Consider the following 25,587-nt stretch of genomic DNA (forward strand, 5'->3'; position numbering starts at 1 on the left):
TTATGGGGAAGTAGTGTCACTGCATTTCAGTAATAACTGATATAGCCAGTGGTAGTTATTTGGTGATGACACACATGATATTGGTTTTCAGGAGCTGTTTGCCTTCTTAGGAATGAAGAATCTTCGACAGTACATCTATAAGGTAAACCATCTTGAATGTTCAAGATTGAGGTACAAGGGCACCTTACTGTCATTGCATCCAGTAGAATGTCAAATTGGGAAAATGCAATTGTCTTTCATTAAATCTTCTATGTAGCAATTTTTTGGTCTTCCAGTCATTTTATCCATAGTAAATACTCTACTGTCTTGAACCTATGTCTCATGGTTTGTTGTGACCCACAGAACATTATCCATAGTTCTGCCTCTGTGGGGGATGAGATGGCCCACTACCTGTATGTCCTCCAGTCTGTCACTCTGAACCACCTGGAGCCTCGCATGAGGATGCCCCTGGACTCCTACAACCAGGTGAGATAGATGACCTCCCTGACTTCTGACCCCTCCCACACCTGGAAACCACTGCCTCTTCGCGCCCCAGGAGAGAGTGCTGACTAGTGCTTACTAAGTATCCTTGAAATCCACTTAGTCATACAGTACCATACTCCCTTATATTGGACCATAGTGTCTCTCTACTGTTATCTTTCCATCCTTCCCCTTCCTCCCTCTCCTCCCACAGGACCAGAGGGAGATTCTACACGGCCTGCGGCAGGCAGCCTTCGAGACGGAGAGTGAGAACAGCTTGAGTCATGAGCGACGGCGCTCTCTCTGTGCCAAGGAGTTCAAGAAGCTGGGCTTCTCTGTGAGTCTACTCTATGGGATTCTACTTACCACCACCTCAATCAGTCACTCTCTTTCGGCCTCTGTGTGTCCTACATATACTGTACATATTAATAAACTTCTCTGAGTCTTGCTCTTGTCTATCCAAACCATTGTCTCCCTCCATACAGAGTGTGTTTAATTCCTGTTCTGTCTTCTCTCTCTAAAGAACAACAGTAACCCAGGTCAGGACCTGCTGCGGGCCCCTCCTGGCCTGCTGGCTCTGGACACCATGGCCTACTTCGCCTCCCGCTACCCCGATGCCTACAGCAGGGTGAGCAGAGGGAGGGGAAAGGGAAGAACGGGGAGGAACAGAGGGCGTGAGGGAGTTAAAGGGACAATCGTGGGTTTTTGTTCGGGAGAGGGTTAAGTATTTGTCATCCTCTGACTATTTATTTATCTCGTTTTATTTCTCTCTCATTCTCTCTCTCTCTCTGTCTGTCTCTTTCTCTCAGTTTGTTCTAGAAAACAGCAGTAGGGAGGATAAGCACGAGTGTCCATTCGCCCGCAGCAGCATCCAGCTGACTCTAATCTTGTGTGAGATCCTACGAATCGGAGAGCCCCGTAAGTCAACCTGAGCTTGTACATGTAGGCCTACATGTATTTAAGACAGGTTAAGCCAGGTCTGGCTTTTTTCCCCCACTGATGTCAGGCATGTTTCCTCTACTTATGACTTTCAGCTGTTAGTGTCTACATGCTGGTGTGAGTTCACACAGTATGGATACGTCTGTGTATGGGTGCATTGGGTCTGTACTGGAAACATACAGTACCAGTCATGAATTTGGACACACCTACTCATTCAAGGGTTTTTCTTTATTTGTACTATTTTCTAAATTGAAGAATAATAGTGACGACATCAAAACTATGAAATAACACATATGGAATTATGTAATAAACAAAAAAATGTTAAACAAATCAAAATATATTTTGAATTTTATATTCTTCAAAGTAGCCACCATTTGCCTTGATGACAGAATGCACACTCTTGGCATTCTCTCAACCAGCTTTACCTGGAATGCTTTTCCAACAGTCTTGAAGGAGTTCCCACATATGCTGAGCACTTGTTGGCTGCTTTTCCTTGACTCCAACTCATCCCAAAACATCTCAATTGAGTTGAGGTCGGGTCATTGTGGAGACAGGTCATCTGATGCGGCACTCCATCACTCTCCTTCTTGGTCAACTAGCCCTTACACAGTCTGGACGTGTGTTGGGTAACTATTTGTTAACCTCTCTGGGATATTCGGGACGGTAGCGTCCCACCTCAACAACAGCCAGTGAAAGTGCAGGGCGCCAAATTCAAAATAACAGAAATCCCATAATTCAAATTCCTCAAACATACAAGTATTTCACACCATTTTAAAGATAAACTTGTTGTATATCCAGCCACAGTGTCTGATTTCAAAAAGGCTTTATGACAAAAGCACACCAAACGATTATGTTAGGTCAGTACCTAGTCACAGAAAAACACAGCCATTTTTCCAGCCAAGGAGAGGAGTCATAAAAAGCAGAAATAGAGATCAAATTAATCACTAACCTTTGATGATCTTCATCAGATGACACTCATAGGACTTCATGTTACACAATACATGTATGTTTTGTTTGATAAAGTTCATATTTATATCAAAAAATCTCAGTTTACATTGGCGCGTTACGTTCAGCAGTTCCAAAACATCCGGTGATTTTGCAGAGAGCCACATCAATTTACAGAAATACTCATAATAAACATTGCTAAAAGATTCAAGTGTTATGTGTGGCCTTTTAGAACCACTTCTCCTTAATGCAACCACTGTGTCAGATTTAAAAAAATCTTTACCGAAAAAGCACACCATGCAATAATCTGAGTACAGCGCTCAACAAAGCAAGCCATACAGATATCCACCATGTTGTGGAGTCAACAAAGTCAGAAATAGCATTATAAATAGTCACTTATCTTTGATGATCTTCATCAGAATGCACTCCCAGGAATCCCAGTTCCACAATAAATGTTTATTTGTTTGATAAAGTCCATAATTTATGTCCAAATACCTCCTTTTTGTTCACGCGTTTAGCCCAGTAATCCAAATTCATGAGGCGCGAGCAGATGAAAAGTCAAAAAGTTCTGTTACAGTCCATAGAAACATGTCAAACAATGTATAGAATCAATCTTTAGGATTTCCAGCAAAGCACCCCCACACCATCACACCTACTCCTCCAATGCTTCACGGTGGGAAACACCTACTCTGCGACTCACAAAGACACGGCGGTTCGAATCAAAAATCTCAAATTCGGACTCATCAGACCAAAGGACAGATGAGTAGGTCCTCATTGTGATTAGGCCGGAGTAGGCCCTCATTGTAATTAAGAATTTGTTCTAAACTGACTTGCCAAGTTTAATAAAGGTTAAAATATTTTCCATTGCTCGTGTTTCTTGGCCGAAGCACGTCTCTTCTTCTTGTTGTTGTCCTTTAGTAGAGTGTTTTTTTTGCAGCAATTCGACCATGAAGGCTTGATTCACACAGTCTCCTCTGAACAGTTGATGTGTAGATGTGTCTGTTACTTGAACTCTGTGAAGCATTTATTTGGGCTGCAATTTCTGATGTTGGTGACTTTAATGAATTTATCCTCTGCAGCATAGGTAACTCTGGGTCTTCCTTTCCTGTGGCGGTCCTCATGAGAGCCAGTTTCATCATAGCACTTGATGTTTTTTGCGACTGCACTTTCATTGATTATTTGATCTGTTCTTGCCATAATATGTACTTGGTCTTTTACCAAATAGGGGTATCTTCTGTATACCACCCCTAGCTTGTCACAACTGACTGGCTCAAATGTATTAAGAAGGAAATAAATTCCACTTTTTAACTTTTAACCTTTCTAGCGCAGGCGTTCCACTAGCAGAACCCCTCGACAACATTCCGCTGAAAGGGTAGTGCGCGAAATTCTAAAATATTTTTTTGAAATATATAACTTTCACACATTTCACACACTTTCACACAAGTCCAAAAGAGCAAATGAAAGATAAACATCTTGTTAATCTACCCATCATGTCCGATTTAAAAATTGCTTTACAGTGAAAGCACAACATATGATTATGTTAGGTCATAGCCAACTAAAAAAAAAAACAGCCATTTTCCCAGCCAAAGAGAGGAGTCATAAAAGCAGAAATATAGATCAAATTAATCACTAACCTTTGATGATCTTCATCAGATGACACTCATAGGACATCATGTTACACAATACATGTATGTTTTGTTCGATAATGTGCATATTTATATCCAAAAATCTCAGTTTACATTGGCGCGTTACGTGCAGTAATGTTTTGATTCCAAAACATCCGGTGATTTTGCAGAAATACTCATAATAAACATTGATAAAAGATACAGCTGTTATTCACATAATTAAAGATAGACTTCTCCTTAATGCAACCGCTGTGTCAGATTTAAAAAAAACTTTATGGAAAAAGCATAATCTGAGAACGGCGCTCAGAGCCCAGTCCAGCTAGAGAAATATCCGCCATTTTGGAGTCAACAGAAGTTAGAAATAACACTATAAATATTCACTTACCTTTGATGATCTTCATCAGAAGGCACTCCCAGGAATCCCAGTTGGACAATAAATGACTGATTTGTTCCATAAAGTTTAATAAAGTACATAATATATGTCCAAATAGCCACTTGTTGGTAGCGTGTTCAGCCCAGTAATCCATCTTCATGAGGCGCGAGCACTTCGTCCAGACAAAAACTCGAAAAGTTCCGGTACAGGTCGTAGAAACAAGTCAAACGATGTATGGAATCAATCTTTAGGATGTTTTTAACATAAAACGTCCATAAGCTTCCAACCGGAGAATTCCTATGTCTGAAGAAAAGCACTGGAACAAGAGCTAACTCTGTCGGGAGTGCGTGTCACGAGCCTGAGATACTCTGCCAGACCACTGACTCAAACAGGTCTCATGAGCCCCTCCTTTATCGTAGAATCCTCAAACCAGTTTCTAAAGACGGTTGACATCTAGTGGAAGCCGTAGGAAGTGCAACTTGACTCCATAGACACTGTATTCGGTAGGCCAAGCTTTGAAAAACTACAACCCTCAGATATCCCACTTCTTGGTTGGATTTTTCTCAGGTTTTCAGCCTGCCATATGAGTTCTGTTAGACTCACAGACATCATTCAAAGAGTTTTAGAAACTTCAGAGTGTTTTCTATCCAATAATAATTGGATAGTAATAATAATAATAATAATATGCATATATTAGCATCTGGGACAGAGTAGGAGGCAGTTCACTCTGGGCATGCTATTCATCCAAAAGTGAAAATGCTGCCCTCTATCCCAAAAAGGTTAACAAGACACACCTGTTAATTGAAATGCATTCCAGGTGACGACCTCATGAATCTGGTTGAGAGAATGCCAAGAGTGTGCAAAGCTTTCATCAAGCCAAAGGGGGGCTACTTTGAAGAATATAAAATATGTTTTGATTTGTTTTCTGATTACTACATGATTCCATATGTGTTATTTCATAGTTTTGATGTCTTCACTATTATTCTACAATGTAGAAAATAGTAAGAATAAAGAAAAACCCTTATGTATATGTATATGTGTACAGTATACAGTATGTCTTAAACTACTGATTAAGAATATACTGAAGCTATGTGTAGCTCTATAAAGGTACGCTGATACAGGGTTGTGTTCATTAGGGTTTGCAACGGAAAACATTTAAAAACATTTGGCAACAAAATACTAAAATTAACGTTTCTTAAAGGTCTCATATTGTTCCTCTCGCTCTCTCTCCCCTAGCCTCAGAGACTGGTTCAAACTACCACCCCATCTTCTTCTCTCAGGACCGGCTGCTAGAGGAGCTTTTCTGCGTCTGCATCCAGCTGATCAACAAGACCTGGAAGGAGATGAGAGCCACGCAGGAGGACTTTGACAAGGTAACACAGCCTGTGTTACCCATCATACACCTGTCTGTGTCTCACAGTAACTTTTTTTCTCACTCTTTCCCCATATCTAACTTTAATCTATGAGTACAAGCAACCGCTTCTTAGATGGTTCATTTGTGTGGCAAAGCAGTAATCTAATTTAGAAAATCTAACTTCAAAGCAGTCCATGGCATCTGGAGTGGACACTGTCTATTTGACTGCATACACTACAATGAAAACAATAACAAGCGCTCTGTGTCCTATGAGCCACCATAAGCCACTACAGTATCCAAGAACAGTATACAGGACAGTGACAGGCAACCCGCTGGGGTATATTAATCAGACGGAATTGTTAGAACGGAACATTGATTAGTCAAAGTCTAGATGGTAGACACGGATGTAGAGCTATAGCCTTTGAAGCGTTTTTATTTCCCAATAACCATCCCTAGGTGATGGCCATCTCCTTTCTAATACTAACTGCACTGGGCTCCCTCAGACAGAACCATTCAAGAACACTCAAAAACAACAAAACAGCCTCACAACAGGGCAATGTTTTACAAAGGAGTCATTCCATGTCATTTGAGCAAGCCATGACCCCCACCATCTCAGATTGTTCTTAAATTGTTTCTGTAGTTAGAAACAGGTAAGATTGTCATTCCTGAAACATTATTTTGTTGAAATGTTATTTTATATATGAGAAATTAAGCTAATTGATTGCACCCAAATGTGCAATTTTAATTTATAGGATTCAGATCATATTCAACAAATATAGTACCCAACATCTGACATTTCCTAGCCAAAGATTAAGCGTAAAAGAAGGCCAAACTGATTTGCTTTCATAGAGGACTAGCTTGAATTATGAGGATGACCACAAAAAATATTTTCATAATGAGCCAAATCTATTGGTTTTCTACCCAAAGTATAGCATGAACTGTGGCATCTAGTGGTCAAAACCTGATACTTTCACACTACTTTATGGTAAATAATACAAGCGACTTCAATGACTAATTTCTCTGAAAAGTTCAATTTTTATTTTTTGAATTACCTGGATTTCTGCATAAATTGGTCATGAAATTTGATCTGATCTTCATCTAAGTCACAACAATAGACAAACACAGTCTGCTAAAACTAATAACACACAATTATGCATTTTCATGTCTTTATTGAACACACCGTGTAAACATTCACAGTGCAGGGTGGGAAAAGTATGTGAACCCTTGGATTTAATAACTGCTTGACCCTCCTTTGGCAGCAATAACCTCAAACAAACATTTTCTGTAGTTGCGGATCAGACCTGCACAACAGTCAAGAGGAGTTTTGGACCATTCCGCTTTACAAAACTGTTTCAGTTCAGCAATATTCTTGGGATGTCTGGTGTGAACCGCTCACTTGAGGTCATGCCACAGCATCTCAATCGGGTTGAGGTCAGGACTCTGACTGGGCCACTCCAGAAGGCATTATTTCTTCTGTTGAAGCCATTCTGTTGTTGATTTACTTCTGTGTTTTGGGTCATTGTCCTGTTGCATCACCCAACTTCTGTTGAGCTTCAATTGGCGGACAGATAGCCTTATATTCTCCTGCAAAATATCTTGATAAACATGGGAATTCATTTTTCTATTGATGATAGTAAGCTGTCCAGGCCCTGAGGCAGCAAAACAGCCCCAAACCATGATCCTCCCTCCACCATACATTACAGTTGGGATGAGGTTTTGATGTTGTTGTGCTGTGGATTTTTTTCTCCACACATAGTGTTGTGTGTTCCTTCCAAACAACTCAACTTTAGTTTAATCTGTCCACAGAATATTTTGCCAGTAGCGCACCTGGAACATCCAGGTGCTCTTTTGCAAACTTCAGACGTGCAGTGGTTTTTTGGACAACAGTGGCTTCTTCTGTGGTGTCCTTCCTGAACACCATTCTTGTTTAGTGTTTTATGTATCGTAGACTCGTCAACAGAGATGTTAGCATGTTCTAGAGATTTCTGTAAGTCTTTAGCTGACACTCTAGGATTATTCTTAACCTCAGTGAGCATTCTGCTCTGAGCTCTTGCAGTCATCTTTTTTGTGTGTTAATTAATATAAAAATATATATATTTTGGATTTTTACATTTGCAAAAAGATATATATATAATTTACCCCTCCACCATGTTGCTTGTGAGCTCAATATAATATTATATATATTTTCAAAAAAGTGTGGATCATCATTATTTGGCCCATATAGATGAATTAGCCAGATCTGTTTTTGGTCCAATAGCATATTTAAAATAATCCATCTTCCTCGAGGATCTGTTTGCACAGTTTGCACAATCGGACCAGAATGTGTATTAATTAGTATAATCACTCCTTTTGAGTTTCTTTGACCATGACAAAAATATACATTCTCCCTCCCAGTACTTTTACCACCCAACCTCATCTATTTTTGTAGAATGAGTTTCCTGTAGACAATATATATTATATTCTTTCTCTTTTAGCCATGTAAAAATTGATATTATTTTTTATGATCTGCTAAGCCATTACAATTATATCTTGCAATACTTATTTCCCCACTTACCATAATGATACCCAAGTTTCAATTATACTTACCATAACCAATGTTTGTAAACTTACCATTATAAAGCACCATGATGATTAAGTGTCCATATACAGTGGGGCAAAAAAGTATTTAGTCAGCCACCAATTGTGCAAGTTCTCCCACTTAAAAAGATGAGAGAGGTCTGTAATTGTCATCATAGGTACCCTTCAACTATGACAGACAAAATGAGAAAAAAAATCCAGAAAATCACATTGTAGGATTTTTAATGAATTTATTTGCAAATTATGGTGGAAAATAAGTATTTGGTCACCTGCAAACAAGCAAGATTTCTGGCTCTCACAGACCTGTAACTTATTCTTTAAGAGGCTCCTCTGTCCTCCACTCGTTACCTGTATTAATGGCACCTGTTTGAACTTGTTATCAGTATAAAAGACACCTGTCCACAACCTCAAACAGTCACACTCCAAACTCCACTATGGCCAAGACCAAAGAGCTGTCAAAGGACACCAGAAACAAAATTGTAGACCTGCACCAGGCTGGGAAGACTGAATCTGCAATAGGTAAGCAGCTTGGTTTGAAGAAATCACCTGTGGGAGCAATTATTAGGAAATGGAAGACAATACAAGACCACTGATAATCTCCCTCAATCTGGGGCTCCACGCAAGATCTCACCCCGTGGGATCAAAATGATCACAAGAACGGTGAGCAAAAATCCCAGAACTACACAGGGGGACCTAGTGAATGACCTGCAGAGAGCTGGGACCAAAGTAACAAAGCCTACCATCAGTAACACACTACGCTGCCAGGGACTCAAATCCTGCAGTGCAAGACGTGTCCCCCTGCTTAAGACAGTACATGTCCAGGCCCGTCTGAAGTTTGCTAGAGAGCGTTTGGATGATCCAGAAGAAGATTGGGAGAATGTCATATGGTCAGATGAAACCAAAATATAACTTTTTGGTCAAAACTCAACTCGTCGTGTTTGGAGGACAAAGAATGCTGAGTTGCATCCAAAGAACACCATACCTACTGTGAAGCATGGGGGTGGAAACATCATGCTTTGGGGCTGTTTTTCTGCAAAGGGACCATGACGACTGATCCGTGTAAAGAAAAGAATGAATGGGGCCATGTATCGTGATATTTTGAGTGAAAACCTTCCATCAGCAAGGGCATTGAAAATGAAACGTGGGTGGGTCTTTCAGCATGACAATGATCCCAAACACACCTCCCGGGCAACGAAGGAGTGGCTTCATAAGAAGCATTTCAAGGTCCTGGAGTGGCCTAGACAGTCTCCAGATCTCAACCCCATAGAAAATCTTTGGAGGGAGTTGAAAGTGGGTGTTGCCCAGCAACAGCCCCAAAATATCACTGCTCTAGAGGAGATCTGCATGGAGGAATAGGCCAAAATACCAGCAACAGTGTGTGAAAACCCCGTGAAGACTTACAGAAAACGTTTGACCTCTGTCATTGCCAACAAAGGGTATATAACAAAGTATTGAGATAAACTTTTGTTATTGACCAAATACTTATTTTCCACCATAATTTGCAAATAAATTCATTAAAAATCCTACAATGTGATTTTCAGGATTTTTTCTCTCATTTTGTCTGTCGTAGTTGAAGTGTACCTATGATGAAAATTACAGGCCTCTCTCATCTTTTAAATTGGGAGAACTTGCACAATTGGTGGCTGACTAAATACTTTTTTGCCCCACTGTAGCTGTACCATAATAATTTGCACTGTTAAGCATACTGTAGCCGCTACTTTTGTAAACCTCCAAATGTCCTAATATTCCACCCACTAAAACCTCCCCGCATATCTAGGTCTGTTGTCACTAAGACCATCAGACCATCTCCCTGACTCATGACACACCTTTGCGTCCTAAGGCAAATCCTTGGCCGCCAATTGGTGTTGGCCAGAGGGAAATATGGGCAATCCTATGATAACATAATTATCTATGAGGATGCCTAAGAGAACTAACCAAATAACATGGAAAACAGTCTGAAAAAGTAGTAACAATAATAGATAGTATTAATATAAATAATAACAGCACAATCTAACAGCATGCTCATATTTGAAAGTCCTAGCAAGGCTATAAGCATGTCAGCTCAGCCTGCTCACTTCATTGGATTCAATTGTTGGTAAAAAATAAAATATAAAATAAAACAAAGAAGAGAAAACAACCTAAATATATCGCAAGACAACCCCGGGCACTCCCTTATTCCGGCACAGCCACGCACAACAGCCAAGAACACATGCAGTACTGACAATCCAGAGCGAGTGAACCTGTAAAACCAACCTGTTATGTGCCTCCTTGAAAGAGGGAGGTGCAGGAATCAAGAGCAGGAGAGCAAGGAAGTCCCAGTGGCACAATAGTTTATTCCGAAAGTCCCAACTCAACGACATCATGGGGGGGAATACGCCCAAACGAGGTCGCCACACACAGGGAAAATAAACGATACCCACGGGGGAGAAACCTCTACTCCTACACACATACCAAACTGGTACACCTGCCGTGTGAAAGAAAAAAACCTGTGGTGCAGACACGCACCCCTAACACAGTAACCACAGCAAAACAATCCCGCACAGACTAACAGGCAGCGGAGGTAAATAAACCCACCGAAATCAACTAACAGGACACAGGTGTAAACAATACAGACAGACACAATCAAAAAGGAAAAATGGATCGGTAGCAGCTAGTTGGCAAGCGACGACGACCGCCGAGCACCGTCCGAACAGGGAGAGGAGCCACCTTCGGTGGAAGTCGTGACAGTACCCCCCCCTGACGCGCGGCTCCCACAGCGCACCGGCCTCGAGGACGACCCGGAGGACGAGGCTCAGGGCGATCCGGATGGATGAGGTGAAACTCACTCAGCATGGGTCCAAGACGTCATCCACCGGCACCCAGCATCTCTCCTCCGGACCGTACCCCTCCCAATCCACGAGGTACTGCAGGCCCCTCACCCGACGCCTGGAATCCAGTATGGACTGTGTATGCCGGGGCCCCCTCGATGTCCAGGGGGGCGGAGGGACCTCGCGCACCTCAGCTCCTTGAAGCGGACCAGCTACCACCGGCCTGAGGAGAGACACATGAAACAAGGGTTTTAATACGGTAATAAGAGAGCTATAACCTATAACACACCTCGTTTATTCTCCTCAGGACTTTAAATGGCCCCACAAACCGCAGACCCAGCTTCCGGCAGGGTAGGCGGAGGGGCAGGTTTCGGGTCGAGAGCCAGAACACCGGTGCCTCACTGCGGTGGCGGTCAGCGCTCGTTTTCTGCCGCCCTTTGGCCCGTTTCAGGTGCCCGTGGACAGCCTCCCAGGTCTCCTTCGAGCACTTCACCCATTCCTCCACCACAGGAGCCTCGGTCTGGCTCGGATGTCACTGTACCAGGACCGGCTGATACCCCAACATGCACAGAAAGGGCGAAAGGTTAGTTGAGGAGTGGCGGATTGAGTTCTGGGCCATCTCTGCCCACGGAAGTACCTCACCCACTCACCTGGCCGGTCCTGGCAATACGACCGCAGAAACCTTTACTCTCCGCCTTCCCATTACTCTCGGGGGGAAAACCAGAGGTCAGGCTGACCGAGACCCCCAGACGCTCCATGAACACCCGCCAAACCCGGGACGTGAACTGGAGACCCCGATCAGAAACTATGTCCTCAGGCACCCCGTAGTGCCGGAAGACGTGAGTAAACAGGGCCTCCGCAGTCTGTAGGGCCGTAGGGAGATCTGGCAAAGGGAGGAGACGACAGGACTTAGAAAACCGATCCACAATGACCAGGATTGTGGTGTTACCCTGGGATGGAGGAAGATCGGTCAGGAAGTCTACCGACAGGTGTGACCAAGGCCGTTGTGGAACGGGGAGCGGTTGTAACTTCCCTCTGGGCAGGTGTCTAGGAGCCTTGCACTGAGCGCACACTGAGCAGGAGGAGACATAAACCCTCATGTCCAAAGCTAAAGTGGGCCACCAGTACTTCTCCCTAAGGCTTCGCACCGTCCTATCGATACCCGGATGACCAGAGGAGGGTAACGTGTGCGCTCACCAAATCGACCTATCACGGACACCAAGCGGGACGTACCTCCGTCTAGCTGGACACTGAGGTGCAGTAGGCTCTGACCGAGATGCCCACTCGATGTCCGTGTCCACCTCCCACACCACCGGCGCCACCAGAAAAGAGGCCAGAAGTATGGGGGTGGGATCGATGGACCGCTCCTCTGTATCATACAGACGGGACAGTGCGTCTGCCTTAGCATTCTGGGAACCTGGTCTATACAATATCGTAAATCTGAATCTGGTGAAAAACATGGCCCACCTTGCCTGGCGAGGGTTCAGTCTCCTCGCCGCCCGGATGTACTCCAGATAAAGGTGGTCAGTCCAGATGAGGAAAGGGTGTTGAGCCCCCTCAAGCCAATGTCTCCACACCTTCAGAGCTTTTATGACATCCAGCAACTCCCGGTCCCCCATGTCATAGTTTCGCTCCGCCGGGCTGCGCTTTCTCGAATAGAAAGTGCAGGGGCGGAGCTTCAATGGCGCGCCCGAGAGCTGTGAGAGCACTGCTCCAATCCCAGCCTCGGATGCGTCCACCTCCACTATGAATGCCAAAGAGGGATCCGGATGAGCCAACACGGGATCCTCGGTAAACAGAGTCCTCAAGCGACAAAACGCTCTGTCCGCCTCAGCCGACCACCGCAGACGCACTGGTCCCCCCTTCAGCAGTGAGGTAATGGGAGCAGCCACCTGCCCAAAACCCCGGATAAACCTCCGGTAGTAATTGGCAAACCCTAAAAAACGCCGCACCTCCTTTACCGTGGTGGGAGTCAGCCTATTACGCACGGCTGCAATGCGGTCACACTCCATCACCAACCCTGATGTGGAAATGCGATAAACCAGGAAGGAGACAGCCTGTTGGGAGAACACGCATTTCTCAGCCTTGACGTACAGGTCATGCTCCAACAGTCGCCCAAGTACTCTACGCACCAGAGACACATGTGCGGCGCGTGTAGCGGAATACAGTGGGGAGAACATGTATTTGATACACTGCCGATTTTGCAGGTTTTCCTACTTACAAAGCATGTAGAGGTCTGTCATTTTTATCATAGGTACACTTCAACTGTGAAATCACATTGTACGATTTTTAAGTAAATAATTAGCATTTTATTGCATGACATACGTATTTGATCACCTACCAACCAGTAAGAATTCCGGCTCTCACAGACCTGTTCGTTTTTCTTTAAGAAGCCCTCCTGTTCTCCACTCATTACCTGTATTAACTGCACTTGTTTGAACTCGTTACCTGTGTAAAAGACACCTGTCCACACACTCAATCAAACAGACTCCAACCTCTCCACAATGGCCAAGACCAGGATGCTGTGTAAGGACATCAGGGATAAAACGGTAGACCTGCACAAGGCTGGAAGGGCTACAGGACAATAGGCAAGCAGCTTGGTGAGAAGGCAACAACTGTTGGTGCAATTATTTGAAAATGGAAGAGGGTCAAGATGACGGTCAATCACCCTCGGTCTGGGGCTCCATGCAAGATCTCACCTCGTGGGGCATCAATGATCATGAGGAAGGTGAGGGATCAGCCCAGAACTACACGGCAGGACCTGGTCAATGACCTGAAGAGAGCTGGGACCACAGTCTCAAAGAAAACCATTAGTAGCACATGCCGTCTTGGATTAAAATCCTGCAGCGCACGCAAGGTCCCCCTGCTCAAGCCAGCGCATGTCCAGGCCTGTCTGAAGTTTGCCAGTGACCATCTGGATGATCCAGAGGAGGAATGGGAGAAGGTCATGTGGTCTGATGAGACAAAAATAGAGCTTTTTGGTCTAAACTCCACTCGCCGTGTTTGGAGGAAGAAGAAGGATGAGTACAACCCCAAGAATACCATCCCAACCGTGAAGCATGGAGGTGGAAACATCATTATTTGGGGATGCTTTTCTTTTCAAAGGGAACAGTACGACTGCACCGTATTGAGGGGAGGATGGATGGGGCCATATATCGCGAGTTCTTGGCCAACAACCTCCTTCCCTCAGTAAGAGCATTGAAGATGGGTCGTGGCTGGGTCTTCCAGCATGACAACGACCCGAAACACACAGCCAGGGCAACTAAGGAGTGGCTCCGTAAAAAGCATCTCAAGGTCCTGGAGTGGCCTAGCCAGTCTCCAGACCTGAACCCAATTGAAAATCTTTGGAGGGAGCTGAAAGTCCGTATTGCCCAGCGACAGCCCCGAAACCTGGAGGATCTGGAGAAGGTCTGTATGGAGGAGTGGGCCAAAATCCCTGCTGCAGTGTGTGCAAACCTGGTCAAGAACTACAGGAAATGTATGATCTCTGTAATTGCAAAAAAGGTTTCTGTACCAAATATTAAGTTCTGCTTTTCTGATGTGTCAAATACTTATGTCATGCAATAAAATGCAAATAAATTACTTAAAAATCATACAATGTGATTTTCTGGATTTTTGTCACAGTTGAAGTGTACCTATGATAAAAAGTACAGACCTCTGCATGCTTTCTAAGTAGGAAAACCTGCAACATTGGCAGTGTATCAACTGCTTGTTCTCCCCACTGTATATCAGAATGTCATCGATATACACCACCACACCCTGCCCATGCAGGTCCCTGAGAATCCTGTCTACAAAGGATTGGAAGACTGCTGGGGCATTCTTCAACCCATACGGCATGACGAGGTACTCATAATGGCCGGATGTGGTACTAAAAGCTGTCTTCCACTCATCTCCCTCCTGGATACGCACCAAGTTATACGCGCTCCTGAGATCCAGTTTTGTGAAGAAGCGTGCTCCGTGAAATGACTCAGTCGCCATAGCGATGAGAGGTAGTGGGTAACTGTACCCCACCATAATAGAATTTAGACCTCTATAGTCAATGCACGGACGCAGACCTCCCTCCTTCTTCTTCACAAAAAAGAAACTCGAGGAGGTGGGTGACGTGGAGGGCCGAATGTACCCCTGCCTCAGAGATTCAAGAGTCATATGTTTCCATAGCCACCGTCTCCTCCTGTGACAGGGAATACACGTGACTCCTGGAAAGTGCTGCGTTTACCTGGAGGTTTATCGCACACTCCCCTCGTCGATGGGGTGGTAATTGGGTCACCCTGTTTTTACAGAAGGCGATAACCAAATCGGCATATTCGGGGTGAATGCGCACGGTGGAGATTTGGTCTGGACTCTCCACCGTCATTGCACCGATGGAACCTCCCACACACCTACCTGAGCACTCCTCTGACCACCCCTTTAGAGCCCTCTGTTGCCACAAAATAGTGGTTGTGAAAGGCCAACCAGGGAATCCCCAACACCACTGGAAACGCAGGAGAATCTATGAGGAAGAGACTAATTCTCTCCTCATGATCCCCCTGAGTAACCATGTCCAGTGGAGCCGTGGCCTCCCTGACCACCCCTGACCCTAATGGTTGACTATCTAGGAAGTGCACAGGGAAGGGTTTGTCCATCTGAACAAGGGGAATCCCTAACCTATGCGTGAAACCGCTGTCCATAAAATTCCCTGCTGTGCCTGAATCTACTAGCGCTTTATGCTGGGAATGGGGGAAAGAAATTAACACATACATGTGACCAACAGGGGGCTCTGGGTGAGCCTGGTGCTGACTCACCTGGGGTGTCCGAACAGTACTCGGCCTGCCGTCTCGGCTCCCAGACGAGCTCCTCCAGCACCGGTCGGCAGTGTGCCCTCTCCGACCACACCCAGTGTAGGAGGAGGCTCCTCCTCCGATCACCCTCGCTGCAGCACCCCCTAATTCCATGGGGGTTGGAGCGGAGGCGCTGGGGGGTGGAACCAACAGGACCCGATCTGGACACCCGCACGTAGCCAGCAAGTTGTCCAACCTGATGCACATGTCCACTAGCTGGTCCAGGGTGAGGGTAGCATCTGGTGTAAACAACAGGTGTAAACAATACAGACAGACACAAACGAAAAGGAAAAATGGATCGGTTGCAGCTAGTAGGCCGTCGACATAACCCTCTCTCCACCCTATACATTATGTTTTTTATTCCAGGGTCATTGCTCTATCACCTTGGCTGTTTTACACCTAGGCCTCATTAGGATCAAGAATATAAAAGGTAGCATAAATAGCTTATATAGAAATAGATAATATACCTTTCTCTCACTTAGAGAAGTGCTTCCATAAGCCAATTATTGTGATAGTTTCTACTGTTGAATCACTTTATCCCAGTGTTAACCAGCCCACACACACACTAGAGACAACAACCCTGTTGACAATATCTAATCCATCCATTCGCCAGTGTGTATCAGAAGAATAATCATCCTTTACATTTTTTCTTTTGAGATGTATTTTTTAAATGTAAAAGGTTAATACCAATTATTTTAGGATCGTATAGGCCTATTCCAATTGACAACCTAGGCAGGTTTTTAATGATATAATCCTTTATCCTAGCCCTATAATACATCTATTCATATTTATTAAGTTTTATCTTAAAAGCTAATCATTCTGATTCACATTGGCGAACAAGGGCGGCACAATATAACAGCTTTTAAGCCATAATATACCCAACCTCTACAATTAGGACATACAGTTGAAGTCGGAAGTTTACATATAGACTTAGGTTGGAGTCATTAAAACTAGTTTTTCAACCACTCCACAAATTTCTTGTTAACAAACTATAGTTTTGGCAAGTCGGTTAGGACATCTACTTTGTGCATGACACAAGTAATTTTTCCAACAACAGATTATTTCACTTATAATTCACTCTTTCACAATTCCATTGGGTCAGAAGTTTACATACACTAAATTGACTGTGCCTTTAAACAGTTTGCAAAATTGCAGGAAATTATGCATGGCTTTAGAAGCTTCTGTTAGGCTAATTGACATCATTTGAGTCAATTGGAGGTGTACCTGTGGATGTATTTCAAGGCCTACCTTCAAACTCAGTGCCTCTTTGGTTGACATCATGGGAAAATCAAACGAAATCAGCCAAGACCTCAGAAAAAGAATTGTAGACCTCCACAAGTCTGGTTCGTCCTTGGGAGCAATTTCCAAACGCCTGAAGGTACCACGTTCATCTGTACAAACAATAGTAGGCAAGTATAAACACCATGGGACCACGCAGCCGTCATACCGCTCAGGAAGGAGATGCGTTCTGTCTCCTAGAGATGAACGTACTTTGGTGCGAAAAGTGCAAATCAATCCCAGAACAACAGCAAAGGACCTTGTTAAGATGCTGGAGGAAACAGGTACAAAAGTATCTATATCCACAGTAAAATGAGTCCTATATCGACATAACCTGAAAGGCCGCTCAGCAAGGAAGAAGCCACTGCTCCAAAACCGCCACAAAAAAGCCAGACTACGGTTTGCAACTGCACATGGGGACAAAGATCGTACTTTTTGGAGAAATGTCCTCTGATCTGATGAAACAAAAATAGAACTATTTGGCCATAATGACCATTGTTATGTTTGGAGGAGAAAGGGGGAGGCTTGCAAGCCAAAGAACACCATCCCAACCATGAAGCACGGGGGTGGCAGCATCATGTTGTTGGGGTGCTTTGCTGCAGCAGGGACTGGTGCACTTCACAAAATAGATGGCGTCATGGGGATGAAAAATTATGTGTATATATTGAAGCAACATCTCAAGACATCAGTCAGGAAGTTAAATCTTGGTAGCAAATGGGTCTTCCAAATAGAAAATTACCTCAAGGATACTTCCAAAGTTGTGGCAACATGGCTTACGGACAACAAGGTATTGTTGAGGTATTGAAGTCAAGGTGGTATTGGAGTGTCCATCACAAAGCCCTGACCTCAATCCTATAGAAAATTTGTGGGCAGAACTGAAAAAATGGGCCAACAAACCTGACTCAGTTACACCAGCTCTGTCAGGAGGAATGGGCCAAAATTCACCCAACTTATTGTGGGAAGCTTGTGGAAGGCTACCCAAAACGTTTGACCCAAGTTAATCAATTTAAAGGCAATGCTACCAAATACTAATTGAGCGTATGTAAACTTCTGACCCACTGGGAATGTGATGAAAGAAATAAAAGCTGAAATAAATATTTCTCTCTACTATTATTTTGACATTTCACATTCTTAAAATAAAGTGGTGATCCTAACTGACCTAAAGACAGGGAATTTTTTCTAGGATTAAATGTCAGGAACTGTGAAAAACTGAGTTTGGTGTATGTAAACTTCCTACTTCAACTGTATGTTATTAAACAAACAAAAAACGACCTTGATATTTCTAATGTACAATCTTCAAATTAAATACATAAAAAATCATAAAGAAAAAAAAGGTCAGCCTTACCCATCCCCGCCTTCCCCTAAATCAAAACTTGATATTACGTCCATATAGTTCAAAGTTCCATATTGCCTAGATAGAAAAATGAAAAAAAAAAGTTCATCATACCCATTCTGCATTACTATAAATCCAACCTTATTTTAAGTCCACATAGTCCACGGTTCCATAGTGCATTAAATTTTTTTGTTGTTGTTGTAAAAAAACAATAAATCCATATTTGTACTGTGTAATGCAGTGCAAATATGTATTGGGGACTACTTCAACAGGAGGTAGCTACACTCACAGCCACGTTGTAATCTTCCAGTCCTTGAACATTTGATTATTTACATGTAATTTATCGACCACTAGGCGAACATTCTGCTTCTCTGCTCAGAGCCTTTTGAAAGTGGGATACAGGGCACGTCGTCTCTCCACTATTTCATGAGGAAATTTTTCATTAATAGAGAATGGGGAGTTCTTCAATTCCCTACCCTGTTGTAAGAAGGCAATTTTCATTTCGTAGTGGGTTAGCATAGGTACGATTGGACGGGGCCTTCCCTCTGTTCTTCCACCAAAACGGTGAGATCTTTGAAAATCAATTGTTTCCACCTGTTTGTCCATCATCTGTTGATTACGTTTCATGAACACTGACTTTTTCCTCCGTTGACTGATAGATTTAGTTTTCATCCTCCTTTATTCCCATTATAACAATATTATTTCTCCTACTTCTGCACTTTAGATCAAGTAATTCTGCTTTCATTGTTTTATTATCATACCGTAGCCTCTCTGTAGTGTCTTTTAGGGAGTCCAATATTTTCAATATTTTATTTTACGCTCGTATTTCTTCTAAATTTTTAATACTGTAATCCATTCCTGTTTTTAAAGCCTCAACCTCCCCCAGTAGCCCAGGCAATAGATCCAGTTTTTGTTAACTGATCGTTCATGCTCTATCTTCTGGAGACATAGTTATAAAAACATCCCCCTCCAATGTTAAGTTTGGAATTTTTGAAGGCAGCTTACCTCCCGTTTGGCTCGCAGAACTCGAGGAAAGATCTTCTCTTGTTCGATTCGATGTATCCATTTCTTTTTCGAACATATCAAAATGCTGATCAATAAATAGTTCCAGATTCACTATAGTATCCAGAATGTTTGTTTCATAGTTATCAGCTATTTCTTTGTGATTAATTCATGGGACAAGCTGTGCCTACCATGCTGCCACCTGCCACATCATCACCCCCCTTGCAGTCATCTTTGCAGGATGGTCACTCCTAGGGAGAGTAGTAACAGTGCTAACTTTCTCCATTTATAGACAATTTGTCTTACTGTGGACTGATCAACATCAAGGCTTTTAAAGATACTTTTGTAACCCTTTCCAGCTTTTGCAAGTCAAGAATTCTTAATCTTAGGTCTTCTGAGATCTCCTTTGTTTGAGGCATGGTTCACATCAGGCAATGCTTCTTGTGAGTAGCAAACTCAAATTTTGTGAGCGTTTTTTATAGGTCAGGGCAGCTCTAATCAACATCTTGTCTCATTGATTGTACTCCAGGTTAGCTGACTCCTGACTCCAATTAGCTTTTGGAGAAGTCATTAGCCTTACATATTTTTTCCAACCTACACCACTGTGAGTGTTTAAAGTATGTATTTTATGTAGACAAGAAAAATACAATAGTTTGTGTGCAATTAGTTTAAGCACAATGTGTTTGTCTATTGTTGTGATTTAGATGAAGATCAGATCCAATTTTATGACCCGTTTATGCAGAAACCCAGGTATTTCCAAAGGGTTCACGTACTTTTTCTTGCCACTGTAGTATGGAGAAGCAATACTCCAAGCCACAGCTTCATACTCCTTGGTGTGGGGGGTACATGGGCGGTTTTTGACAATTTTGGGGGATTCCTCATGTCTTACTCATTTGTATGAAGACGTTTGGTCCAAATTGGATGTTGGGTACTATATTTTGTTCATAAGTCCCTAACCTTGTGTAACGATCTTCTTCATCTGAGGAGTATGAAAGATTGGACCAAAACGCAGCGTGGTAAGTGTCCATTTTAATGAAATATAACTGAACACTGAAATACAAAATAACCAAAGTGAAACAATGAAAATCGAAACAGTTCTGTATGGTGAAACACAGACACAGAAAACAACTACCCCCAAACCATAGTGGGAAAACAGGCTGCCTAAGTATGGTTCTCAATCAGAGACAACGATTGACAGCTGCCTCTGATTGGGAACCATACCAGGCCAAACACATAGAACTATGACACACACATAGAACAAAAACATAGAATGCCCACCCCAACTCACGCCCTGACCAAACTAAAATAGAGACATAAAAAAGGAACTAAGGTCAGGATGTGACACCTTGTGTCATTGTGTTGCACAGCTTGTGCCCACAACTCCCTTCCACAGTCCCGTGGGGCAGGGACAATGGGGCATTAGAAGCACAAAGAGAATCCCGCTCCATAGCAGAATCATAGCAAGGGATAAAGGCCCCACACAATCGCTTGTTTCCATCAGCAGTAATTACACAAGAGAAAAACCTCTGGACGCCGACAATGGAGAGATGGACAGTGGTCAGCCATGTTAGAAAGAGAGACAGAGAGAGGGGGGATACAAAACTAAGGCATCTTCCTATGTTGCTTGTGTTATTATTTTCTCCGCTTTAGATTAGTTCACCCTTTAGTCAGATACTTGTTAGGTCTGATGAGAAATATTAAGGGAATGAATGCAGACTCCTGGTGCTGAGTGAATGTGTTGTTTACTGCTTGAAGAGTGACTGGTGTCTGTCCCGTCCATGCTTGTCTCACAGGAGCAAATTCAACACCTCAGTTAGACTGTCAACAAGCCATAATGAGAGTCTATATTTGGCTTTTACTACCATGTACCTCAGACTCACCTCTCATCCTCTACCGCTCTGTTGCAGTCTCGCTGTTTCTCTTCTCATTCAATCACAAACCCTGTCTCTCCATCTCTTTCTCTCTCTCCCCCTTCACTCCAATAAACCCCTAACTGTGCTGTCGATTTCAGCCGTTAATCGCTACCGGCAACACGCTGCTGCCAGCTGGGGGCCTCCAACTAGCTCTGTGTGTATGTGTGTGTGACGACCCCCCCACCACACACACACACATACTTTTCCCGTGCACACACACACTGCTGGGTTGTAAGGGAACAGAGACAGCTGCTCCCCACTATGGCTGAGGTAACAGTCTCCTGTACTAGGGTTCTCTTTCTATTGGCTAAACCAGAGGAGTGACGGCAGCGGAGAGAGGCACCGGACGGGAGTGTTTGTGACTATGTGTTTACAAAATAACCTTAGCTCTGGACTATGATGCCATAAAGGTGCTACTCTCTCTTATTCCCCCCTCGGCTGTCCTCTCCTCCATTTCTCTCCTCTCATATCTCCCTTCCTCTCTCTCTTGACCCTGGAACTAACATTGTTGGCCTCTGGGTTGTACTTGAAGGACACACTATGGAGGTGAGATACTGTATTTTTGTTAATTTATCATTTATAGGTGGTATGTACACAGAATGGGGATAATGTTGTTACACAGGGTGGAGCTTGGGGGCATTTAAGCAAGGTGTCAATTATAGCTTTGTTTTGTTCAAGTATTTATCAGAATATAAAATTACTGTCTGAATTTCGGTTACAGTTTTAGTGCCATTGTCCTTGGATGTGTTGTTATAAAGATATTTTTGTGCCTACACGGATTCATTAAGTAATAAGGCCTGAGGAGGTGTGATATATGGCCAATATACCATGGCTAAGGACTGTTCATATGCACGACCAAATCTGGAGTGCCTGGACACAGCCCTTAGAACCCCCCGAGGTGCCTTATTGCTATTATAAACTGGTTTCCAACGTTATTAGAGAAGTAAAAATAAATGTTTCAACATATGGGGTGGCAGGGTAGCCTAGTGGTTAGAGCGTTGGACTAGTAACCGGAAGGTTGCGAGTTCAAACCCCTGAGCTGACAAGGTACAAATCTGTCGTTCTGCCCCTGAACAGGCAGTTAACCCACTGTTCCTAGGCCGTCATTGAAAATAAGAATTTGTTCTGGTTCACTGGTTGTAAAGTTATATTGTTTTTAGTAATATGTATTTTGTTACAGGTGTTGCATTCTATTTCCTTTCATTTCTGTTATTGAGGCTTGATTATTTGGGATTTAACATCAGCACGACAGGCATTGGGATGAATTGGTCCAATAGACTTGCTGCTGACAAATACAACTATGTGCCTCATGAGTACTGTATGCACAGCAGATAGATGATGAGTGCCCCATTGCTATACACTGTTTGCTCCTTGCTTCTTACTCCATAGATACTGGGGTCTCTATGGACACTCTGTAACTTAGAGCCTGTCATCCTTCATGGGTCATGGTTATTGTGCCCTTCACATATCTGTACACATTATTTCATAAAAGGGCTCCATACTGTGGTACTGTGGAGCTTTTGAGAGGGCAGGTTACCATGACGCACAGAAAAATGACATTCCCATGGCGACGGCTGATTGGGGTCAAGAGCAGTGTTGAGTCACATTCCAAGTAGGGACACGCTGAGAGGAAGAGCGATGAAGATAAAGTGAGAGAGACAGAGGAGGGGAGGAAAGAGGGAGATTGAATTAAATTGTGTTGGGTTTGGTGTGTTCTCATAGATTTCTGTAATTAATTTTTAAACTGTGGCCACAATGGTAGAGAGAAACAGATTTTCCTCTCTCACATACAGACACACACCAGCGGCGGTCGGTGCCATTTAAGATGATGGAGGACGATCATTTTTTTTATGAGCATGGCCTTATTTCTATTAAAGCATATTGGATGACTGTCATTCATATTCCGTTCACCCAGATACATGTGACATTGATAGGTTTAGGCTACTACATGATACTCAAAATGTTCCCTATACCCATCATGATGTTGCTACAACCTAGCCTATGAATGAAAGTTTACAACGTAGGTGCACAGGTTGAGAGAAGAATTTGAGTAATCAAGGTGACAGACAGTGACACATTCAATACTGCATTGCACACTCTTGCCTGCATCTAGTTGATCTAGGCCCTAGAGTGTAATCATTAGTCCAACAGTGGCAAACTACAGTTTCTATTGGACAAATTCAGGTATGTTTATCCCTGTTTCGTTCCGTTTAAGAAACGTTTTTCAACAGAATCGGGGGAAGAATACACCCATGATCACACGCAAACACAGTTCACTTTCATAGCAGCCACATACAAACAGCATGTACACTTTGCTCATTGTATATTCCTCCTCTCACCTTTTCCCTTCACTTGTGGACTTCAATGTACAACACATCAGCTGTCTGTGACCAGGCTAAAAAAGCTTTCCAAGCCAAACCTTCATATCATAACCACTAACCGCTACACACAGCCTACATCATTGTCACCAAATGAGCTAATGTCATAGTCAACATAGCTACTAGAACTAACACCTTAGTAAACTCGCTACAATCATGCAGTACAGTGTACGATCGGCAAGCATGTTATGCAGTTATGTTATGCAGTTATTGCCGGTGGCAATACATTAAAACAATCAAAAGCTTACCTTGACTTGGAAAGGTTCCAATGTTGGATAACCATAGCCAGCTAGGTAACATAGCATCCCTCTCTGTTTGAGCTGGGTGTTTGAATAGGCTAAACTAGCTAGCTGCATTCACTAGATAAGTGTAAATAAATATAATACAACGAAATATAGCTAGCTCTCTCTCGCTTCTCTTTCTTTTTTGAATTAAAGTATTTGTTCAAAACTAGGTTAGCTAGCTGTAGCTTATGCTTTCAGTACTAGATTAATTCTCTGATCATTTGATTTGTTGGACAACATGTCAGTCCTCCAGAAGCTGTCATAATTACTGCGTAAGTCTATGGAAGGGGGTGAGAACCATGAGCCTCCTAGATTTTGTATTGAAGTCAATGTACCCAGAGGAGGACGGAAACTAGATGTCCTCCGGCTACCCCATGGTGCTACCATACAGAGTGTTGTTAAGGTTACTGTTGACCTTCGCTGCAAAACAGTGTGTTTTAATCAATTATTTGGTGACGTGAATTTATTTTGCATAGTTTTATCTAAAAGGTGTGTAAAGCCTTGTGTAAGCATCACTGTGTCCAGCTCTCTCTCAACTCATACCCACATTCACTCAAATTGCTAGCTACTGAAATATATGCAAACATACATAAACTATGATATACAGTACTGCATACTTTTGAATAGTGTAACCCACCAGAGAAACCATTTCTACAGCCATAACATAGCTGGTATTTTTTCCATTTAAATAATCATTGTTGACTCTCTCTGTACATCGTTAGGTAATGCAGGTTGTGCGTGAGCAGATCACTAGGACTCTGTCCAGTAAGCCCACGTCTCTGGAGCTGTTTAAGAACAAGGTGAATGCTCTGAACTACAGTGAGATCCTCAAACTACGCCAGACAGAGCGGCTGCACCAAGAGGAGACCCTCGCCCCGCCTGTATTGTGAGTCCTTTAACTATTTGAGCAGAATTTTTTTCTCTCTATCTCGCTCTCTCTCACTCTCTCTCACTCTCTCTATGACACACACATACACACACACAACCCCTTGTCAGCCTGTACTTCTCCCAAAGGCCTCTAGAGGGCAGCGATCAGCCCCCGTAGTGTGTCTATGTGTGTATACTTCCGTGTGTATCAAAATCAAATCAAATCAAATTGTATTTGTCACATGCACCGAATACAACAATGCTTTAAAACGTTAGAGAAAAATAACTGATAAGTTCAAAATAGATAAGTAAAAAAGTAACAAATAATTAAACAGCAGCAGTAAAATAACAATAGCGAGGCTATATACAGGGGGTACCGGTACAGATACAATGTGCGAGGGCACCGGTTAGTTGAGATAAATGAGGTAATATGTACATGTAGGTAGAGTTATTAAAGTGACTATGCATAGATAATAAACAGAGAGTAGCAGCAGTGTAAAGGGGGGTGATTAGATGTTCAGGAGTCTTATGGCTTGGAGGTAGAAGCTGTTAAGAAGCCTTTTGGACTTAGACTTGGCGCTCCGGTACTGCTTGCCATGTGGTAGCAGAGAGAACAGTCTATGACTAGGGTTGTCT

General features: G+C 43.1%; 1 protein-coding gene across 2 annotated transcripts in view; it reads left to right on the plus strand.

The window, feature by feature from the left end:
- The window catches only part of LOC112218795 (engulfment and cell motility protein 3), a 50,591-nt gene that overhangs the window by 16,533 nt on the left and 8,471 nt on the right, over window positions 1-25,587 (plus strand). Inside the window, exons 10-16 of one of the 2 annotated variants that reach the window (XM_024379949.2) lie at window positions 92-142; window positions 343-465; window positions 674-796; window positions 983-1,087; window positions 1,269-1,377; window positions 5,578-5,714; window positions 24,807-24,970. In XM_024379949.2, coding sequence (XP_024235717.1) covers window positions 92-142; window positions 343-465; window positions 674-796; window positions 983-1,087; window positions 1,269-1,377; window positions 5,578-5,714; window positions 24,807-24,970 — 812 coding nt within the window. Of the gene's footprint in view, window positions 1-91; window positions 143-342; window positions 466-673; window positions 797-982; window positions 1,088-1,268; window positions 1,378-5,577; window positions 5,715-20,823; window positions 21,969-24,806; window positions 24,971-25,587 lie in introns of those variants that run through there. The other variant, XM_024379950.2, reaches the window with a different exon arrangement.

Source organism: Oncorhynchus tshawytscha, linkage group LG19 (assembly GCF_018296145.1).
Source record: "Oncorhynchus tshawytscha isolate Ot180627B linkage group LG19, Otsh_v2.0, whole genome shotgun sequence".
NCBI classification, from domain to species: Eukaryota; Metazoa; Chordata; class Actinopteri; order Salmoniformes; family Salmonidae; genus Oncorhynchus; species Oncorhynchus tshawytscha.